Below are 22101 nucleotides of genomic sequence, written 5' to 3' on the forward strand. Positions count from 1 at the left end.
CAATTGTGTTTTTGTTTGTTTGTTTTTTAAATGAGGGAAGGAGGGCAAGTATCAGCCATGCATTACTCAAGGAACATATGACTGAGAAATTGAGAAAAGTATATAATTCTGAAAAGCAATCAGAAATGGCAGCAGGAATGAAGATAGACTCTTGGATCTCAGAAATAAGAGGAATAACTTGGGTTGAAAAAATATTAAGAGAAAAGCAAGCCAAGGCTGTGAAAGCTAAATTAAATTTCTTAAAACAAGGTAGTAGAATCCAGTATGATAGAACCCAAAGGCAATTGGAACACCAATGCTCTTTTAAAACATACAAATGGCTGCCTAATGCATTTTACAGATACATGTGAATTGGGAATAAAGGCTAATGTAATTGTTCAACAATATAGTGCAGATGATGAAATCTAAGCACTTAATTTGGAAAAGTGTATAGTATTAAGATGACTGCATTGATTGCTGTGAAGAGTATGACATGTTTGAATGGGCTTGACAGAGAAGAACTGTGCTGTGTAATTTAGAAGTCTAAAGCTACTTATTTCTTCTAGAAATGCATTTTATTCAATCAGCTTTCTCTATTAGTCGTTAATAGCCAATGTTTGAAACACCAACACCACTAACAAAAAGAGACACACTTGGACTCCCCCAAATAGAATTGGATTTGTTCTACTAAGGTAATACATGCATATTATTTTTTGATATATCTAAACTTATAACTTGATTGGAAGATGAATTAGTAAATTAGGAGCAATTTTATAACCAAAACATACATTTCTACTTTTGTTTTCAAAGTAACATCTATAGATGTATTACAACATCTAGAAGTGTATATGAATGTATTTCTTTTTCTCACATTTCTCTATTAAAGCCCCATCACGAGAGGTGCCATTATATAAATGGCTTCTCCATTTGGAACTCAGCAGAGACACCCTGGAAAGATTCAGAGGCACAGTGGAAAGAGGAGCTTTTCCTTCCTGTTTTGGGGCTGTTGGTTCTCAGAGTAGAAGGAAAACTATGTAGCTCTGAGTTCAATGAGTTTCCCATGCTGTATTCCATGTCTCCATAATGATGTCTTTGGAAATGTCTGTCTTGTCAGATGCTGCCTTTCCTCTCTCCTTATTCAGCAGGCAATTCACTGCCACTCACAAAGGACCAAGTCAGGCCAACTCACAGTGAGCAAAGTTTGTCTTTAACAATGCTTACTTTTCTTTTTGGAATTCTCTTCCGTACCAATGACCCTTCTGCTGCCCCAGTCAAAATAATGAAATCAATTTAGCCACATTTACAAAAGGTCCCTGGTTTACGATGGTTTGGCTTTTTATGATTTTTATGATAGTGCAAAAGCAGTATACATTCAGTAGAAACTAGTCTTTGAATTTTGAATTTTGATCTTTTGCTGGGCTAGCAATACCCTTGCGCAATGCAGGGTATTTTCAGCCGTGCAATCATGAGGATGAACAACTGCTACCCCATGGCAAACTGTGTGGTCAGATGATCTTCCTGCCCGGTAGGCCAACGTAAGTGTTCTGAGCATGTTTAAGGTGGGCTAGGTTAAGCCATGATATTCAGTAGGTTGGGTGTATTAAATGCATTTTCAACTTAATGATATTTTAAATTTACAATGGGTTTATCAGGAGATAATTCCGCCACAAACTGAGGGGCATCTATATTTTGTTACTTACACCAGAGGTGTTTATATTTCAAACAAATATCACATTAAAAGTGAAATTTCAAGTATCAGAGTGAAACCTTTGAATAGCTATGTTTTGGGGTAGCTGACTTTGGATAGCTAAACCGTAGTCAATAATATTTTTAAAATCATAAAAGTTCATATACTAGAGGACTTACAGTGAAAATATACACAAGTTTTTCTCCATTAATTCTCCTCAGAGTTTTACAAAGCTTATTGTTAAAAGATCATTGCTGTAATCTTTTAGCTTTGTGTGACATGTGTTTCTGAATACTTTAAACACAGTGAGGTTAAGATTGGATCATTTAAAAATCTCATCTTTTAGGTTGGCATTTATTTGGAAGTAGTGATGATAACCAAATGCCTTTTGTTTACATTTCACCAAAGGGGAAAACTGTGTTTTCACTTACCAATAACAAACCAAGACCTGACACTCGCTCAGATGATTGCCTCTCCAACATCTAACACTAAGCAGAATTTTAAAAAACAAATTAGTAATAGAGTGGTCTTTTTGCGCCTTCTTTTCTCATTCAGCTTGTTTAAAAAAAATGTATGAAAGTAGCTGGATACAAATTATAGTACATAGCACATGGGTGAAGCTTGCTGTATGTTTGTGGCTTCCCCTAACATTCATCACATGTACCACGTGCCTCAAAGTTCACCACAATAAATCTTTTGGTTCTCAGATAGCAAGTCAGTCCCCCAACTGTTAAAAACCACTACACACAGTACCAAACCCCGGACAGGATGACTTCCCATAGGTACAAAGATTGTCTTTCTCAATGCCTATAGGAGCTAATTAATTAATTTAAGAATAGGAAGTAATAAGATAATATAATCTGTTTTCTATTTGGATGAGCCAGTTACTTCACATCTCTGTGCTTCTTTTTTTTCTCAGTTGTAAACATGTTCTAATAATTTACCTATTCCACTGGGTCTTCCTGAGAATTACATTAAATCAAGGGCATAAAGTACTCAGCAAATAAAAATAACTTAATAATTGGCAGCCATTACTATTGTGCTACCAATACTTGAATTTGGAGAACGACTTCACTCTTTGGTTAGAGGGTAGAGTTGGTTTGCTGTAGGTGACAAAGGCAGAGGGTAGATTTCAGAAGAGAAGCAAATCTGAGAATTTTTACTAAATTAAGCTACACGCAGAGCAAGCATAAAAAACAACAACAATAATAGTGGATTGCTACTGACAAAACTTTTAATGAGACCTGAGACTTTCAGTGAAACCTGCCAAAAATACTACCAAAGGAAATAGGAGACATGCTCTAAGCTAGCTTGTATCCAGCTTAATTTAAGTGACTGCTTTGCCATGCAATTGGGAACATGGCACATACAAACATTGCAAAGTACATAAAAACAAGATGTTTTGAAACACACATCACACCCCTGCCGACTGACTTTATTCTGAAAACTAAAAGTAACACTAACTCAGCTGTGCTTATGGTGCTTCAGGTACTTAACACATGACCATTTATGTGAAGTACCCTGGATTATCTAAGAAAGATTTTCATTGTCATTAGATAATGATGGAAAAATATTTCCTATGAATTGATAAGGTGATAATCCAATGGAAGAGTGTCTTTAGCTGACAAATGATGTTTTCAGTGTCATATTTCTCCCCATTTAATCTCTAAAGTGGCACAAAAATAAATTTCTCCACTTGGATACCTTCCTGCCGTCTCTTGGTAACTCAAAAGCCCCTCAAACTCAGTATGTCCAAAAATGGTCTCACTATCACTTTCCACATCCCACCCTCAGCTTGTCCCCTTCCTGTGTTCCTTGTCATAGCAAAACAGTAATATCACCTACAACCCATTCAGTTTTGCAAGCCAGAAATTTAGGGGTCATTCCTGACACTCTCTTTCTCTTCCTCCTAAATCCAACCTGTCATCAAACACTGTTGATTTTGTTTGCTAAATTTCTCCCTCTAGTCATCCCTCTTTGACTCCCCTACCATCATCAGTCTAATATAACCTACTGTCACCTCTCTCCCGGACTGTGGTAATAACCTTCTAACTGGTCTAATTTCATATATTCCATCCCCTCTCAACACTGCTTACCCTACCCGCAACTTTTTCTCCCACCATTTCATGAGCTGGATCATATCCTGCCACTCCAACTCAGCTTAAAACTCTTGATGACTTTTGATGGCCTTAGGAAGGAGAGGAAAAAATACCTTAAGGTGGTTTACAAAGCCCCATTCCTGCCTCCTTTATGTTACTTCACTCTTCTTGCCTCTGCTCCAGCCACACAAGCCGTTGTGGACTCACTGCGCTCCCTCCTGGCAGAAAGTAGCTGATACAGTTTGGCTCTGTCCTCACCCAAATCTCATCTTGGATTTAACTCCCGTAATTCCCATGTGTTGTCAGAGGGACCCAGTGGAGGATAATTGAATCCTGGGGGCGCTTCCCCCATAGCGTTCTCATGGTAGTGATAAGTCTCATGAGATCTGATGGTTTTATAAGGGGTTTCCTTTTGCACTTGGCTCTCACTTTCTCTCTTGTTGCCACCATGTAATAAGTACCTTTTGCCTTCCGCCATGATTGTGAGGCCTCCCCAGCCATGTGGAACTGTGTTCACTAAATCTCTTTTTCTTTATAAATTACCTAGTCCCGGGTGTGTCTTTATCAGCAGCGTGAAAACAGACTAATGCAGTAGCTCTGACTTTTCCTGATATCTGAAATGCTCTTGCCAATCCTCTTCACCTAGTCGCCTCTTCAGATTTTCATTTCACTTCCTTGAGAAAGCTTTCCTTGCCTCCCTTGAACACATCAATTTCCTGTTATAAACTTTCCTAATACCTTGCAACTCTTCTCCATTGCACTCGATAAAGTTGTGCTTTTATTTTGTTTAGCACTTTAATATTTTTCTTTTCTATTATTCTGTGAGTTCCTATAGAGAGAGAACCACATCTATTTTTGGTCACCTACTAGCCCTAGCCCAAGCACAGGGTATATGATCCAACAATATTCAATGGTAAATATTGGTGGAATTAATGAATAAATGATGTCAGGTAAGTTTCCCACATTGCTTTCAGTAAACAGCCTATGTTGTTTTGCTTTAAAAACAATGTCAGCAAGCAGTCTGTTATGTAAAATGCGCAGTTTGGTTCGTGATTATAAATATGAAACCGGTTAACTCAATCAAATTGCTGTAAGGATATGAGACTTTGCAGAAAATGAGTTTGTTTTTTACCTTTAGTTTTAAGGAGTTCAGTTTTTCCTCCCTAAGGTGTTCTCTCAACATCTCCCGATGGAGCCTCTCCTGCTCCCTTGCAAACTCGCCAAGAGTGTACTGGCGCACGCTGTTATGGCGGCTGGACATCCCCAGGGTGCTGCCCCCTTGACTGGGTACACTTGTGAAGCCTTGCCTCCTGGTGAAGTAGTACACGGTGACACAACTAAAATGTACATTCTTTGTCCTCAGCCGCTTCTCCCTTTTGAGAATGGAGGAAGCTGAAAGAGAAAGAAACAATCCTGTGAACACTTGGGGCAGCAGTTTTCAGACAAGGCCAAGAAAATGCCATTTGGTGATCTTGAATCTATCTATGGTCGACCCTTGATGGCTACGGCACTCTAAAACTGTTACATCCCAGAGTTGGCATAGAGTTCTTATTTTCTTTCTGAAATTTTCTTCTAGCTGCGGCAGAGTAGACGTTTAAGTATAATGGTGGTCTGTACTTTTAAGTAAACGACATTCTAAGTAAACTTTCAGGAAAGTTGTCAATAGTCTGTGAATCTGCGGCAGCATTTATAGTAGTCCCCACTTATCTTTAGAGGATATGTTCTCAGACCTCCTGTGGATGCCTGAAATCACAGACAGTATTGAGCCCTATATATACTGTTTTTCCCTACACATACATACCTAAGATAAGGCACAGTAAGAAATTAATTATAATAGCTAATAGTAAAATAAAGCAATTATAATGATATAAGAGCATCACTACTCTTGTGCTTTGGGGTATTATTAGGTAAAATAAGGGTTCCTTGAACATAAGCACTGGGATACCCATGGCAGTTGATCTGATAACCAAGATGGCTACAGTGTAACTAACGGGCCAGTAGCATAGACAGCACTGATGTGCTGGACAAACGGAAGATTCAAATCCTCGGGGAACGGGAATGGGACAGTGTGAGATTTCATCACACTATTCCCAACAGCCTGCAATTTAAAACTAAAAATGCTTTATTTCAGGATATTTTCATTTAATATTTTTGGATTGTGCTTGACCACAGATAACTGAAACTGGGGAAATCAACACTGCAGACAACCGGGGACAACTGTAATTTCTCATTTCCTCTAATCCTTTGAATTTTGGTTTTATGACTTTCACAGAAGTTTTATTATACTATAATCAAAAAAGACACATAGTACAAACCCTCATACCTCAGATCTTATTTCTATGTGGAGGGTGTTTGACATTAAAACAAATGTCTACAAATTTTAGAAAATTTCAAAAAGCAATAAAAACACACACAAAAAGGCTCACTGGCACTATTTAGATATTTTATCAATCTAAATCTAATAAAACTTTCATTGGAAAAGATCAGTGTTCTCATTAAATTGCATTATGAATAATGGGATTCTAATGTAAATATACATTGGGACAAATGAAATTGCCCGAGATATATCAGAACTACTACTTCTTATTATTATTTATTTATTTATTTTTTATTTTTTGCGACAGAGTTTTGCTCTGTCACCCAGGCTGGAGTGCAGTGGCACAATCTCGGCTCACTGCAAGCTCTGCCTCCCAGGGTCACGCCATTCTCCTGTCTCAGCCTCCCAAGTAGCTAGGACTATAGGTGCCCGCCACCACACCCGGCTAATTTTTTTTGTATTTTTAGTAGAGACGGAGTTTCACTGTGTTAGCCAGGATGGCCTCGATCTCCTGACCTCGTGATCTACCTGCCTTGGCCTCCCAAAGTGTGTAAGCTTACAGGTGTAAGCCACCGCGCCCAGCCCTTCTTATTTATTTTTTAATTGATGAATAAAAATTATATATATTTATGATGCTCAGCGTGATGCTTTGATATATGTATGCATTGTGAAACTGCTCAATCAAACTAATTAACATATCAATTATCTCACATACTGATTTTTTTGTAGTAATGATGGGAGCCTTTATTATTAGTTACAGGAACATCAAGATGCACAGAGAATCCAGGAGAGGTAGACACTGACTGTAGTTGAGAAAAAGAGGGCCACACTTGTAAACATGACCTTTTGAAATTAGAAGACATGGTAGAATCATCTGGTTCAGCCCCTTCATTTTACATTGAAGTAAACCAGGTCTGTAGAATTGGAGTGACTTTTTTTGATGTAGACTATTAGTGAGACAGGTAAGCCTAAACCTGAAAGCTCCTAATTTGCTGCCAAATTATATGATCCACCCCCGCTGGGGAAGGAAAGGCACACTTAGTTGAGAAGAAAGAATCATGCTATTATTTTGCTAGCTGAGGAATTCTCCTCAGTTCATTGTTTTTTCATGTTTGCTTTTCTATTAGGGGTTGAATTTTGTCCCTCTCCATCAAATACGCTAAAGTTCTAATCCCAAGTACCTCAGAATGTAGTCTCTTTTGGAAATAGGGACTTTACAGAAGTAAACAAATTAAAATAAGGGCACTAGGGTGTGCCCTAATCCTAGATGACTGGTGTGTTTTTAAAAGTTAAAACTTGGGCACAGACACGCGTAGAGGGAAGACGATGTGAAGAGACACAGGAAGAACACCGTGTGAGGACTGATGCAGAGATGGGGATTCTCTACCACAAGTCAAGAATGTCGGGGGCTCCAGAAACCGAAATACGCAAGGGAAGATCCTTTCCCAAAGCTTTCAGATGGAGCCTGGCCCTGCCAACACCTTGGTCATCGAGCCTCCAGAACTGTGAGCAATTTCTGCTGTTGTAAGCCATCTTGTTTGCCGTCATTTTTATGGCAGCCCAAGGAATCTGACACAAGTGCTCAAGCAGAAAAATGAACAGAAGAAAATGAACTGAGAAGAAATCCTCAGATGGCAAAATGCTATAATTTAACATTTGTGGAGTGCTTCCCATGTGCTGTACTATGCAGGCAACTTTACATGAATTATCTCATTTTATCCTTAGAACTCCCTGGTTGATAATACTCATGTCCTCATTGTTAGGAAACCAAATTACCAAAGGTTAAAAAACATGGCCAGGTCATATAACTAATGAAAAAACTGGGATCTGTTATTCAGAGCCCAGTCTTTTCACTACCATATTTCAGCATACAGCTGAGGCCACACTAAGGGAGGTGAGCAAGGCTGAGATTTGGCATTATACTACCTCTGGAAGACATCAACTGCTGCTGGTTTCAAGACGATTTTGATTTAGAAGGCTGTGTAAGCAATGAAAAAAAATTGAGTCTAATTGGATTTATGTAAGAATCTTCTTCCAAGGAAGTTCAAGCTCCTTTGTCTCATTTTTCCCCCATGAAACATTCAAGCCAAATATATAGAGGCTGCTATGATTAATACCATTTTATGGATTTGTTTAATCAGTAAGTATAAATTGAGAGCCTACGATGTGCTAGCCACTTTCTAGATGATTGGGATACATCAGTTAAAAACACAGATGATGCTGGGCGTGGCTCATGCCTGTAATCCCGGCACTTAGCGGGGCAGAGACAGGCAGATCACCTGAGGTCAGGAAATCGAGACCATCCTGGCCAACATGGTGAAATCCAATCTCTACTAAAAATACAAAAAGTAACCAAGCAGGGTGGTGCACGCCTGTAATCTCAGCCACTCAGGAGGCTGAGGCAGGAGAATTGCTGGAACCTGGGAGGTGGAGGTTGCAGTGAGCCGAAATCACACCACTGCACTCCATCCTGGGCAACAGAGAGAGACTGCGTCTCAAAAAATAAAAAGAATAAATAAATAAATAAATAAATACACAGATGATGATCCCTGCCTTTGTGGAGCTTCCATTCCAGTGGTGAGAAACTCAGACACAATGAAGAGACTCAGAAGATTAGAGAGTAAGAGAATTACGACCTTAGCACAGAAATTCGGCTTTCCCAACTTTCTTCTTCTCCACTGTTTTGCTTCTCCAGAAGATATTGCCAGAAAGGGAATGCTTTCCAACTTGTGCGTACTTTTCCATTTATTTATGTATATATTCACTGTAACACACCTGTACTACAGGCAGTAAGCTTTCAATTTGATTTAAAAGTTCTGATCTGTTTCATAACCATATGTTTAAATCATCTTAAAACAAGGAAGAATTTGTCAAAATGTAAAAGATCACCAGAGAAGGCAAATTTAACAATCTGCCCAGCAATCTGCTATCAAATCCGACAACCTCATACATCACCCCTTACAGCAGGCTAGAGCTTCTGGTTTTGTGATGATAACTTTATATCTCTTTTGCTCTTGATATCATAAAAATGATGCCCTAAAGGCATTATTGTTCAAGGCCATAAATTTATAGATAAGGAAAACAGTTTGAATGTACTCATTTAAAACAATTATTATATACACCTCTGGTAATTTTGTGTGTGTGTGTGTGTGTGTGTGTGTGTGTGTGTGATAGAGCTTCGCTCTTGTTGCCCAGCCTGGAGTACAGTGGCATGATCTTGGCTCACTGCAACCTCTGCCTCCTGGGTTCAAACGATTCTCCTTCCTCAGCCTCCTGAGTAGCTGGGATTACAGGTGTCTGCCACCACGCCCAGCTAATTTTTGTATTTTTAGTAAAGACAGGGTTTCACCATGTTGGCCAGGTTGTTCTCGAACTCCTGACCTCAGGTGATCCACCCACCTCGGCCTCCCAAAGTTCTGGGATTATAGGTGTTAGCCACCATGCCCAGTCACATCTGGTAATTTTATTACTTACTTTTTAGACAATTAGTGGCACTCTCAACAAATTTCCTTTCCAAATGTATTTAGATCTCCATCTGCAGTTTTAGATTGTAAGAATTCTTCACTCTGGGAGGCCGAGGTGGGCGAATCATGAGGTCAGGAGATTGAGACCATCCTGGCCAACACGGTGAAACCCCGTCTCTACTGAAAATACAAAAATTTAGCTGGGCATAGTGGCAGGTGCCTGTAGTCCCAGCTACTTGGGAGGCTGAGGCAGGAGAATGGTGTGAACCTGGGAGGCGGAGCTTACAGTGAGCGGAGATCACGCCACTGCACTCTAGCCTGGGTGACAGAGCGAGACTCCGTCTCAAAAAAAAAAAATTATTATTCACTCTTCTGGATGAATCTTTTGCACCATGCTTTCCCAGAGAAGCCAAATTACCTTTTCCCAAAAAGCCAGAGTTTGGAGGTGATTTTCTAAGGCCTTGAAGACAATAGTGTCAGGGAGCAGAAGGCCTTCAGCTGAGCCCCTGGCAGGGCTGACACTGTCAAAAGGAATTAGGAATAGTGCTTCCTATCTATTAGGGTTTATAATTCAAACATGTGCTTATGTTTACTTTAGCATTTGCATATTCTACATAACATTGTGATAACAATTATTCAAAAGCCTATGGAATCTATTTAAAAGGAAGTCTTTGAAATACTACAAGATCAGCCTTATAGGGAATATTTTAAGTGTGGCTTTCCTGAAGTTAAGAGCCACCCAAGTCTCTCTTCTGATGATTGAATCAGAGGACTAACATGAGCCTTTATGGGCTCTCTCCTGCCTCCAGGCCTCAATGTGACTAACATCACAAAATGAAGTCATAAAAACGAGTCTCTGCCCTTTGAGCCTGGGAGAAGCAGACTAAATTCACTCAGCACATCTCCCGTAGGGAATCTGAAACCTCCCTGATATACCTACCTAGTAATTTCTGCCCTTTCCAAGAAGACTAAGCTCTACTTTGTGTCTCTACAGAGTTCAGTATTGGCTTTACTATAGCAAGGTCAAGAGCAAGAAAAGGAGGGAGGAGAATGTGGCTTTCATGAGAGCTTTGAAAATTAGTCTGTTTTTGGCCGGCGCAGTGGCTCATGCCTGTAATCCCAGCATTTTGGGAGGCTGAGGCAGGTGGCTCCTTTGAGCTCAGGAGTTCGAGATCAGCCTGAGCAACATGGTGAAACCCCATCTCTGCCAAAAATACAAAAACTTAGCTGGGTGTGGTGGTGCGTGCCTGTAGTCCCAGCTACTCGGGAGGCTGAGGCACGATAATCACTTGAGGCCAGGAGGCAGAGGTTGTGGGGAGCCGAGATTATAATACCGCACTCCAGTCTGGGTGACAGAGTGAGACTCCAGTTTAAATAAATAAATGAATAAAAATAATTAGTCTGTTTTCATACGTGACACCATTTTTTTTTTTTTTTTTTGAGATGTAGTCTTGCTGTGTCACCAGGCTAGAGTGTAGTGGCACGATCTCAACTCACTGCACCTCTGCCTCCTAGGTTCAAGTGATTCCCCTGGCTCAGTCTCCCACGTAGCTGGGACTACAGGCGCGCACCACCACACTTTGCTAATTTTTTGTATTTCAGTAGAGAGGGGGTTTCACCATGGTGGCCAGGATGATCTCAATCTCCTGATCTCATGATCTGCCCGCCTCAGCCTCCCAAAGTGCTGGGATTACAGGTGTGAGCCACCGTGCCCAGCTTGGACACTATTTTTTAAGTATCTTTCAGCTCCTTTTCTTTTATCCTAACCATAGTACCAGCCTGAAGCAAAAGTATCTAAATGCAACACTACTGTATACACTGCCCAGGTCTTGGGAACACCATTATATTCAGCACATCTGGCCATATTCGTGTTACTATAAAATGTTTACATATAGTAGAGATAATATTGGTCTTTATAAATTAAAGGAATACACAGTTACTGATATTCACTATCTTCAGAAGCTACCTTTTTTTTTTTTTTTGAGTGAGTCCCGCTCTGTCACCCAGGCTGGAGTGCAGTGGGGCGATCTCGGCTCACTGCAAGCTCCACCTCCTGGGTTCATGCCATTCTCCTGCCTCAGCCTCCTGAGTAGCTGGGACTACAGGCACCTGCCACCATGCCTGGCTAATTTTTTGTATTTTGAGTAGAGACAGGGTTTCACCGTGTTAGCCAGGATGGTCTTGATCTCCTGACCTCGTGATCCACCTGCCTCAGCCTCCCAAAGTGCTGGGATTACAGGCGTGAGCCACTGCGCCCTGCCAAGCTACCTACCCTTGAAAGAATGCTTTCAGGCCAGGCGTAGTAGCTCATACCTGTAATCCCAGCACTTTGAGAGGCCGAGGCGGGCGGATCACCTGAGGTTGGGAGTACAACACCAGCCTGGCCAGCATGGTGAAACCCCGTGTCTACTAAAAATATAAAAATTAGCCAGGCATGGTGGTGGGTGCCTGTCATCCCAGCTACTCGGGAGGCTGAGCAGGAGAATCGCTTGAACCTAGGAGGGGGTTGCAGTGAGCCAAGATCACACCATTGCCCTCCAGCCTGGGCGACAGAGTAAAACTCTGTCTCAAAAACAAACAAACAAAAAAACGAATAAACAAAACAAAGAAACAAAAAAAAGCTTTCAAAATGAATGGAGAAAAGAATTGGAACACTGACTAATCCACAATGCCAGGGTAAGAATATAGACACATAAAATAATCTGTATATAAATTATATAAAGAAAGAACTCGTGAAAAGAGCCGATTAAAAACAGAAACCAAGGCCGGGTGCTGTGGCTCAAGCCTGTAATCCCAGCAGTTTGGGAGGCCGAGACGGGCGGATCACGAGGTCAGGAGATCGAGACCATCCTGGCTTAACATGGTGAAACCCCGCCTCTACTAAAAAATACAAAAAAACTAGCCGGGTGAGGTGGCGGGCGCCTGTAGTCCCAGCTACTCGGGAGGCTGAGGCAGGAGAATGGTGTGAACCTGGGAGGCGGAGCTTGCAGTGAGCTGAGATCCGGCCACTGCACTCCAGCCTGGGCGACAGAGCGAGACTCCGTCTCAAAAAAAAAAAAAAAAAAAAATAGAAACCAAAGACTAAGTATTATTCAGTATGTTTGCAGTATCATCCAGGGAAGCAAGTACTCCGATGAAATAAATATTCTGAATATTTTGATCCCCTACAGGGGATGAGTATATCAAGTATCACAGTTCATTCACACTAGGCTCTAGGAAAATTCAACCGATTTTGCTCTTTCCACACTCACAAACCAATCTGTTTATATGGTATGGAATAAATCTTCAAGTTTACCAGATTATCTGCCTGACTTGTCAACTTTATTTCTTATTGAAAATAACCAAATTTGCTTTCTGATTTGTGCTTTAGCTATTTGTGAACATTATTAGTGTATCATTCCACTTGAGTTTGGCCATTTCTGCATGCACACAATCACATATCTGGGCCTGTAAAATTGAAGATCAGGTTCTGGACCACCAATTCCACCACAGGGCAACCACTCTGGAGCAAATGCTTGAGCAATGAGTTGGTCAACAAGTACACTTGTTGTTTTTTGTGTCAACACCTATCAGCAAAGTCCTGCTAGAAAAGCAGAAAGCAGTAAACAGAGTTATGTATTTTGGCACAAAGTTTGGCACATGGAGGTTGAAAAGTTATGGTCTAGTTTCATGTTAAACGAGAGGAGAATTGTGGAAGATATTAATTCTACCATTTGGGTCTAAAGTCAATAATAAACTTATCTCTCTTAAGTTGATCAAAAGGAAAATGCCAGATAATTTGCAAGTCTATGGTTTTGAATCTATTTATTTAGATGAAACTTAGTAGAAGTGAAGTGAGATTGCTGAAATCAACTTGTTTTTCTTGGTAAGCACTGGTCAATGAAAATTTGTGTTTTTAAATCATACAGACCAAATTGATCAGGGGCTCTGAAGGCGTGTGATGTGTGTGTTGCTTCTTACCTTTTGAAGAACAAATCAAGATTAAATCTGTTATCAAACCAAGAAGTTTAGCTTATAAACAGAAGATCCAGTTTCATCAGAAATTATTTCATATAGAAATTAGCATAACAGATTGAATATTAAATCAATTTCCAATGATTGAAGTTATTAAGATTAACTTAACATTTACAAACGACTTCTGTAAATTTCCTGTGATCATATGCTCAAATCTTCTCCAACTTGACATGATTGCCAAGGTTGGCTTCTCTTGATAATTGTGTCACCTACATGATCTCAAGTCTTAACCACAAGGAGTAAAAATGGGTCTAGCAACTAAGAACTATAGCAATAATTCCTTTGAAAATGAAATCTAGTTTGGTATTAAAAGTAATCTTTCCTTGTTCTAATTGTCCCTTTTTATTCCAGTCACATTCTCGTTTCCTGAATATACTTGCCCCAGTCATCTTTTTAAATTTAATTTGCTCAAATAAGGTATTTAGTAATACATTGTTTAAGTGGATAAAACTCCAAAAGACTTATACTAAAGAAGTATCATGGGTGAATGAGAAGCAAAATGAAAATAAAGATTAATTGGGACTTTTTCTTTCTAACCATGAACAAAATCCAAATTACCTTAAGTATGTAACATAAGCTGATCTGTTATTTTACATTCAGTTATAAAGAGTTTAGAACACATACTAACAATCACAAACAAAAGAAAAAAACCCACCTTAAACAACAGACATGATATAGGGAAACGTTTTTAATTATCCAATGTTTTGGAATTAAGTTGTTTTTCTTCCCAGAAGAATAATCCGAACTGAAACAGAGGCAGTAAATGTAAAAAAGTATCTTAATGTACCAAACCGACAACAAGTCAGGGGTCTTATTTTTTTCCTTTTTTACTATTGCTCATTACTATGAAAGTAGCATTCAAAAATAAAAATCAAAAAAATAGTAGCCTCCACTTAGGTGATGCTCATCATTTTTAGTCCAAGTCTATTTCTTGCTGATATATTCGGTTCCCTGTATTACGACTAATAGCTCTAAATGCTATTAAAATTGTAGTGGATGTCTCTCCTCAGCTCTTAAATGCCACTCTTCCCTGTTTCTAACCAACCAACCAACCAACTTATGTATTAGTAAAGCAGCAAGTAGAATACATCATATAAAATATGATAGACACATATAAGAACCAGTTGTCATTCTGATATCAATCCTTTGGTAGAGGAGAACTAGGTTTATAATTCATAGATAGGATTAGGTAGTTTATCCATTTAGCTGTCAATATTTCCCATTTCTATATTAAATTGAACATATTCACAATGGATTACCCTCAAGACTAATAATGTCTTTGGCGCATTGCAGCGTCTGAGTGAAATAATTCAAAACAAGACTCTTTTGTTTAAATTGCTAGTTTACAAAGAAAAAATTCCTCTCATATAAGACTAAGTGACATAATAAGTATTCTATCAAGATATGTGCAAATACTGCATACGCATTTAAACAACAAGAACAAAATAGCAAGAACAGAAATAATATAAAAAGATGACCCTTGAAGCTGATTGACTAAAGCTTTGTTTTGGATCATGAACATGCATGTCACGTCGTCATCCATTCAGTCTGTCGGTTACGTCCACATAAGCAAGCAAGAGATATGCATGAAGGGAACCAGCTCTCCTCCCAGTCTCTGCTGACAGGCACAGCCCAGGCTGTTCAGCTCTCTGCAAGCTGAATTTGACTTCATAGGGTTGGTTTGATCGAGTACTCATCTACTGAAAATTCTCAGGTTGGAAAAAAGTAAGGTTTATTGCCCAAGATTTTGATGTAAATTCTGAAATTCAAAGTGTGCATATGAAAATTTAATACACACTTTGGCCTTCCAGCCTTCATGTCATAAATAATTAATATGATTAACTCACAAAAGGTGATCACTTTGCAAAACTAGCAATTGTTCATCCACACATTTTATTTTTTAAGGATGCCCTTTCCTCTCCCCCCCTAATTCTTGTAAGTAATCTACCAAACAACAACAACAACAACAACAAAATGGCACTTTGTTTGCTAGGACAAAAGCAAGACATACTATATTTTAAAGTTATAAACTTGAAATTAAAAAAGCAAAAATTTAAGAGGGAGTATAGCTCAAAGCTAGAGCACTGGACTGCAGATCAAGAAAGCAAAAAAAATTTTTTTTAATTATTTTATCTTTTATAAATAATTTTTATATCTAATTGACTTAGCACTGATCCTCCTGCTTACGCAAAACTAGTAACCCACTGAAAATATAATGTAACTGCAGAATGCCCTAGCCATCAACATAAAGTGTAATTAATATTGGGGATGATGAATCGTTAAACTAAAAGTTTAGATTAAATTATATGTAAAATTGTACCACTGAGTGATCTACTAATTTTTATTTTAATTTAGATATATGATTTTCCTTTTGCATCAATAAATCAAATTTATAGCACTAGGCATCATGAATTTTGGTGTTCCAATTCTACATTTGACAATCAGTCTTCATTTCGGTTCGATTTTGTTCTTACACAACAAATCACTTTAAAAATTTATATATTAAAATCCAAGAGAAAAATACTGAAAACACAATATAATATTAATGTTTTGCTGAATATAGGCACTGAATTTTGCTCAGCTCTAACCAAAGCAGACCAAAAATTAGGAATTTTTCCCCCATTCTATATAATACACAGATGCTCCTTTTTAACTTTCAAAGGAGTTGCTTTCCAAGAAACCCATCATAAGTTGAAAATATTGTCAGTCAAAATACATTTAATACACCTAACCTACAGAACATCATAACTTAGCCTAGCCTAGCTTACACATGCTCAGAATACCTTACCTCAGCCTACGGGGGGCCAAGTCATCTAATGAAAAGCCTATTTATAACAAAGCATTGAATGTCTTATGTAATTTACTGAATACTGTACTGAAAGTGAAAAACAGAATGGTTGTATGGGTACTCAAAGTACGGTTTCTACTGAATGCCTACTGCTTTCTCACCACTGTAAAATCAAAAAACATAAGTCCAACCAGCATTAAGGAGTCAGGGACTATCTGTACTCAGCTAGCACCTGACGTTATTACTGTTGAGAGCCATTTTACAGAATTTTGATCAATGTTATCAGCTCCTTTCTCTTTCCACACTATCTATATTTTTCTAGATAGCATTAATATTTTCCAGGGAATTTTTAAAGATTTCCACACAGCCAATATTAACATTTACATATGGAACATACATTATTGAGGTATCTGCCTTTTCATTTTTAAAGGCTTTTTTTTTTTTTATTGTAAGCATGTCATATTGCTAATGAATTAGAGAAAATATTTTCCTGTCCCAATGTCTGGAAAATAATAAATTGTCAGATAATATAATCGATTTAAAATCTGAATTTTAACACTTGCTAAAATCCATTATACAAGTTACATTAATGAACATTGCATTTCTTAGTTTCTCCATTAATATTTTCAGAATTATGTTTGTCTACCTCACATGAATATTATAAGAAATAATTATATTTGTAAAAAATCTTATGAACCACAGATGGAAAGCATTACATATGCAGAGTACTATCTTGGTGATGCTGTTAAACCAAATAAAAAGTGTGTTCCTTTATTATCAGGGAGAAAACAAGTACTACCTACTTCCCAGCTTGTTTCCTTTAATCTCTCATATGTGCAATTAAACATTAAAACTTCATGCTTAAGAAACAAATTTCACTGCCACTAAAGTAATAGTTATTTCCAAAATATATAAACCTATACTCTAGTGTTATTAAAATCGCAACACGAATAACATCTTCAGATTATATCATTTTTTATTGGGAAAAAAAGGCAGTCGTTACTAAACATAAATAATCACAGTTCTGGCTGCAGTTCAAGGTGTAAGCACTTCCCTCTGCTGTCTCAGCAATTCTCCTGATGTCAAAGACACATTAAAATAAATGGGAACCATATGGCTCCTCAGCAGAATACTCGCGCTCTTACAACCAAGAGGGCAATGCAATTCATTACCACCACCGGAGAAATATTTTGGGGACATGGAATATCTCAGTGCAAAATAAAGCCGCATGAGGCATTCTGACACAATGACAGAAGGAAACATTTGCTATTCTTCAGCTCTACTAACCTGTTTTGCTGCGTTTTACATTTTCTCAATACCACCATGAGCCTCTCCTTTTACAAGGATTAAACAGCATTTTCCACCTGCTCAGTGACTTCCCAAGCAGTATTTCATCTGGTCCAACAATGCGACCCTGTCAAGCCTAATACATCATGATAATCCAGGTCAGAACATCACTTAAAAACAACAATAAAGAAACAAAACAAAACAAATCCTCAACAGCAACAAGAGCAACAAAAAAATTCTAAAATATCTTGGAAATTATTCTGGAGAGCAAGACTGGGCCCAAAATCACACACATGAACTTTTAACTTTTCTAGGAAGGATGAAATCTTGATGCATGCTTATAAAAAAGAAGAAATGCCATTAAATCTAAAAAAGCCTTTACTATACTTATCCTGAATAAAAATCTAAGTCATTAAAAAACAAAGGAGGAATTTAATCTACTCTGTTTTACTGAATCCATATGTCTGAAATTCTACATTTAAAATAAAGGTCCAGGCTGGGTGCAATGGCTCACGCCTGTTATCCCAGCACTTTGGGAGGCCAGTGCAGGTGAATCACTTGAGTTCACGAGTTTGAGACCAGCCTGGGCAATATGGTGAAACCCTGTCTCTACAAAAAAAAAAAAAAAAAAAAAAAAAAATTAGCTGGGTGTGGTGACACATGCCTGCAGTCACAGCTACTCTGAAGGCTGAGGCAGAAAAATCACTTGAGGCTGGGAGACAGAGGTTGCAGTGAGCAGAGATCTTGCCATTGCACTCCAGCCTAGGTGAAAGGTGTAAAACCTTGTCTCAAAAATAAATCAACAAATAAAATGGAGATACAGGGCTACAGAATTAGAATTAAAGCAGAGGTCATAAGGGCAGCTAGGAGAGGGACAATTGGGTTTACTTGGGTATCCTCTGTTAGCTGGCTGTCGGTGAGTTATTTGGGAGGGTTGCAAATATCAAAAACAAAGGGAAAATTTTACTATAACTATGATTTTTCTGTAAATAGATCACATTTTAAAATTGGGCATGCACTTCAAGTTTTCTTAATCTTCTCAGTATCTGCTACAGTCTGAATGTTTGTTTATGTTCTTCCAAAATTTATATGTTGAAATTCTAACCTCCAAGGTGATGGTATCAGGTAGTGGAGCATTTGGGAGGTTGTTAGGTTTTTGGGGTGGCACTCTCATGAATGGGATTAGTGCCCTTTTTATTTATTTATTTATTTTTGATTTTTTTGAGACACAGTCTCACTCTGTCACCCAGGCTGGAGTGCAGTGGCACAATCTCAGCTCACTGCAGCCTCCACTTCCCAGGTTCAAGCAATTATCAGCCTCAGCCTTCCAAGAAGCTGGGATTACAGGTGCATGCCACCACACCCAGCTAATTCTTATACTTTTAGTAGAGACGGGGTTTCACCACGTTGACCAGGCTGTTCTTGAACTCCTGGTCTCAAGTGATTCACCTGCCTCGGCCTCTCAAAGTGCTGTAATTACAGGCGTGAGCCACTGTGCCTGGCCTTAGTGCCCTTTTTATAAAGAGACCCCAGAGAGACTGTGACCCGTTCAACCACATGAGGACACAGCAAGGACGTGCCATCTATGAGAAAGTGGACCCTTACCAGACACCAGATCTATTGGTGCCCTTGAACTTGGATTTTCCAGCCTCTAGAACTATGAGAAATAAACTGCTGTTTATAAGTTACCCATTTTATGGTATTTTGTTACAGCAGCAAAAATGGACTAAGTCAATGTCTAACAGTTTTCAAAACTATGGATAAAATAATTATGTGAGCACAATGTCTGGCATAGAATTATCACTCAATATGTACTAGAAAAATAAAATCGAGACTCAGCTTAAATGTCACCACCAGGAAGCCTTCCACAGAGTCCCTAGGATGAAGTAACTGTTCTTTCTACACATTTCCAAAGCATGCTTGCTTCGATACTGATAATAAAAATGTGAGTGTGTGTGTGTCTCTCTCCTCTACTCAGGTCTTGGGTTGCAAGGATTATGTCTTACTATGGAATCCTCAGGGTACAGCACACTGCTGGGCACTAAAATTCACTTGATACATGTTTGTTTAAACTAAATGAATGAATAATTAAACAATGGGCTAAATAAGTAAGCATTTATATTTCCTAAATATATTTTCTTTAATTCTGAATGATAAGATGACATTCAAGAGTTTTCCCCTGAAGCCTCATGCTCAACATGTCTTTCTTCTTCAATAATTTCTTCTTCAATAATTTCTAGTCACTTTACCTGTTTTCCTGGAGTATTTTTCAAAGCAAAAAATATGTATTGAAGCAAAGGTACACGACTTTCATGGCTTGAGGGTACACATAACTTTTGCATTAGAAACCATTTGAAATATGCTATATTTTACACATCAGAAGATCTAACATGACAAACTAACCCTGGCTCCATAATCTCTAAAAAATCCAACGATAATGAGTTTGTAAACTCATCTCTAAAACGCAAGTAGCTGGTGGGGAAGAGTTACCTGAATATTATAAATGATTTTGAAAGAGAAATCCTGCTGATAATGTATCGCTAATTGGTATTGACCTCTAGCAAAAACACATGACTGAAGTTCCTGCCATTAGCAGTCCATTAGTGATGGTTTTACAAAATGATTCTGCCTCTTAGTACTTAAATTGTCATCTGTGCCTTAAAGGAGTGACTGTCCTGTAAAAAAATCATATTGCTTAAGATTTATTAATTTCCTGTGAAATTTTATAATACACAGGCATGTGTTCTAAGACAGATAATTTAGTTTCGTAGCGGTAATGGTGATGAGACCTAAGTAGAAGGCCTAGTTGATGAGATCATGAGAGAAGGAGCAGAAATAAGTAAGGACGATTTCAAATTTTATAAAAATATGAAATCATGATAGAACTGAAACATTATGGTCTAGAATATAGGTTGAATGAGGGCAGGGTTTTGGCATGTCTGCGACTGATTTTACCCTAATTTTTTAAAGTCATTTTATTAATGTTCACAGATGGTGGCAAAAGACATGAGACTCCAGGGCCAAAAATAAAGAACCATATTACTTACAGCCCAGGAAGCAACAAGAGCATCATGTTTCTGTTGGTACTCCTTGATCCCCAAATTCTACAGGGGCAATGTGGAGGGGCCAAACAGATGCTATGCACACAGTGGGTTTGTATTGCACCAAAGGCTCAAAAGCTTGGTAACCTACTGGTTTTTAGCAAGCTGTAAGCAAGACTGTTCTTTGTCCCAGAGGAAGACCTTTCCTCATCCCTCAAGCTTGCTTGCTACAAACACAACATTGAGAAATGGTCCAAGTAAGGACAAGTCAGGGCAGTGCATTCTTATTATCCTCAGAAAGATGTAGAAGAGTGCAAAACACATGGGGGAATGTTTTCCAACAGGGTTTTGATTTATTTTTTCATTCACAGATTCCAAGCAGCTGGCCTACAGTAGTCATTCAATACACATGTGTTAAATGCATGAGTGGGGTTTATAGGTTAAAATTTTGTAATTTAGCTCATATTGCATCATCTAGCAGTTTTATGTTGCTAAAGAATACTCTAAAATACCCATGGGAGAATAGAATCACTCTATAATCTTCTCTCTCTCTCTCTCTCTCTCTTTCTCCCGTCTCTTTTTCCTGCATGTAGCTCCAACCATCTTTACCGAAGTTTCTAAATGATAGAATACAGCACAGAGCAAATTTGAAAAATATGGTCATAAAGAATATGCAAGCTGGGCACGGTGGCTCACGTCTGTAATCCCAGCACTTTGGGAGGCTGAGATGGGCGGATCACCTGAGGTTAGCAGTTCAAGACCAGCCTGGCCAGCATGGCAAAACCCCATCTCTACTAAAAATACAAAATTAGCTGGGCATGGCAGTACATGCCTGTAATCCCAGCTACTTGGGAGGCTGAGGCAGGAGAATCGCTCGAACCCAGGAGGTAGAGGTTGCGGTGAGCTGAGATCATGTCATTACACTCCCGCCTAGGCAACAAAGAGCAAGACTAAATCTTAAAAAAAAGAAAAAAATGCATAATCATTTTTAGATTTCCCAGAAATTTTATCAATGCCACTTCTCTTACTAAACACTGCAATTCTTGCAAAACAATAATCTCACAAGTAAATATGTCATAGCTATCATATAGTATGTGAAAGCAAAATTCAAATCACCTGAAGCAACAATCTTTTCCTGTGAGGAGTCTACAAACTGAAAGGTTTCCTAAGGAACGCTTAATGAAAGTGTTTTCATTCCTGTGAAATATATTTTTCCTCTAGGTCTCCTCAGAGCTCACAGATACTTCCCTTTGCAAGCATCTTGCCAGAGGAGAGAATCAGTATAAAGCTCTTTGGAATCATTTTGGCAGCCCCAAAGAGCAGTATTAGCTACAGCTCTGCTTTCACTTCTACATGCTGCATAGGGCAATGCATACATTATACTGTATGTGTGTGTGTGTATTCTCAGGTACAACCGGATGCATA

At 38.7% G+C, this 22101-nt stretch overlaps 1 protein-coding gene across 1 annotated transcript in view; it reads right to left on the reverse strand.

Moving 5' to 3' along the window:
• Positions 1 to 22101, reverse strand: part of CSRNP3 (cysteine and serine rich nuclear protein 3) — a 266956-nt gene that overhangs the window by 16628 nt on the left and 228227 nt on the right. The window contains exon 5 of the mRNA XM_033231264.1: positions 4898 to 5157. Coding sequence (XP_033087155.1) covers positions 4898 to 5157 — 260 coding nt within the window. The remainder of the gene's footprint in view (positions 1 to 4897; positions 5158 to 22101) is intronic.

This window comes from Trachypithecus francoisi, unplaced genomic scaffold (genome assembly GCF_009764315.1).
Source record: "Trachypithecus francoisi isolate TF-2019V2 unplaced genomic scaffold, Tfra_2.0 Lachesis_group13, whole genome shotgun sequence".
NCBI lineage: Eukaryota > Metazoa > Chordata > Mammalia > Primates > Cercopithecidae > Trachypithecus > Trachypithecus francoisi.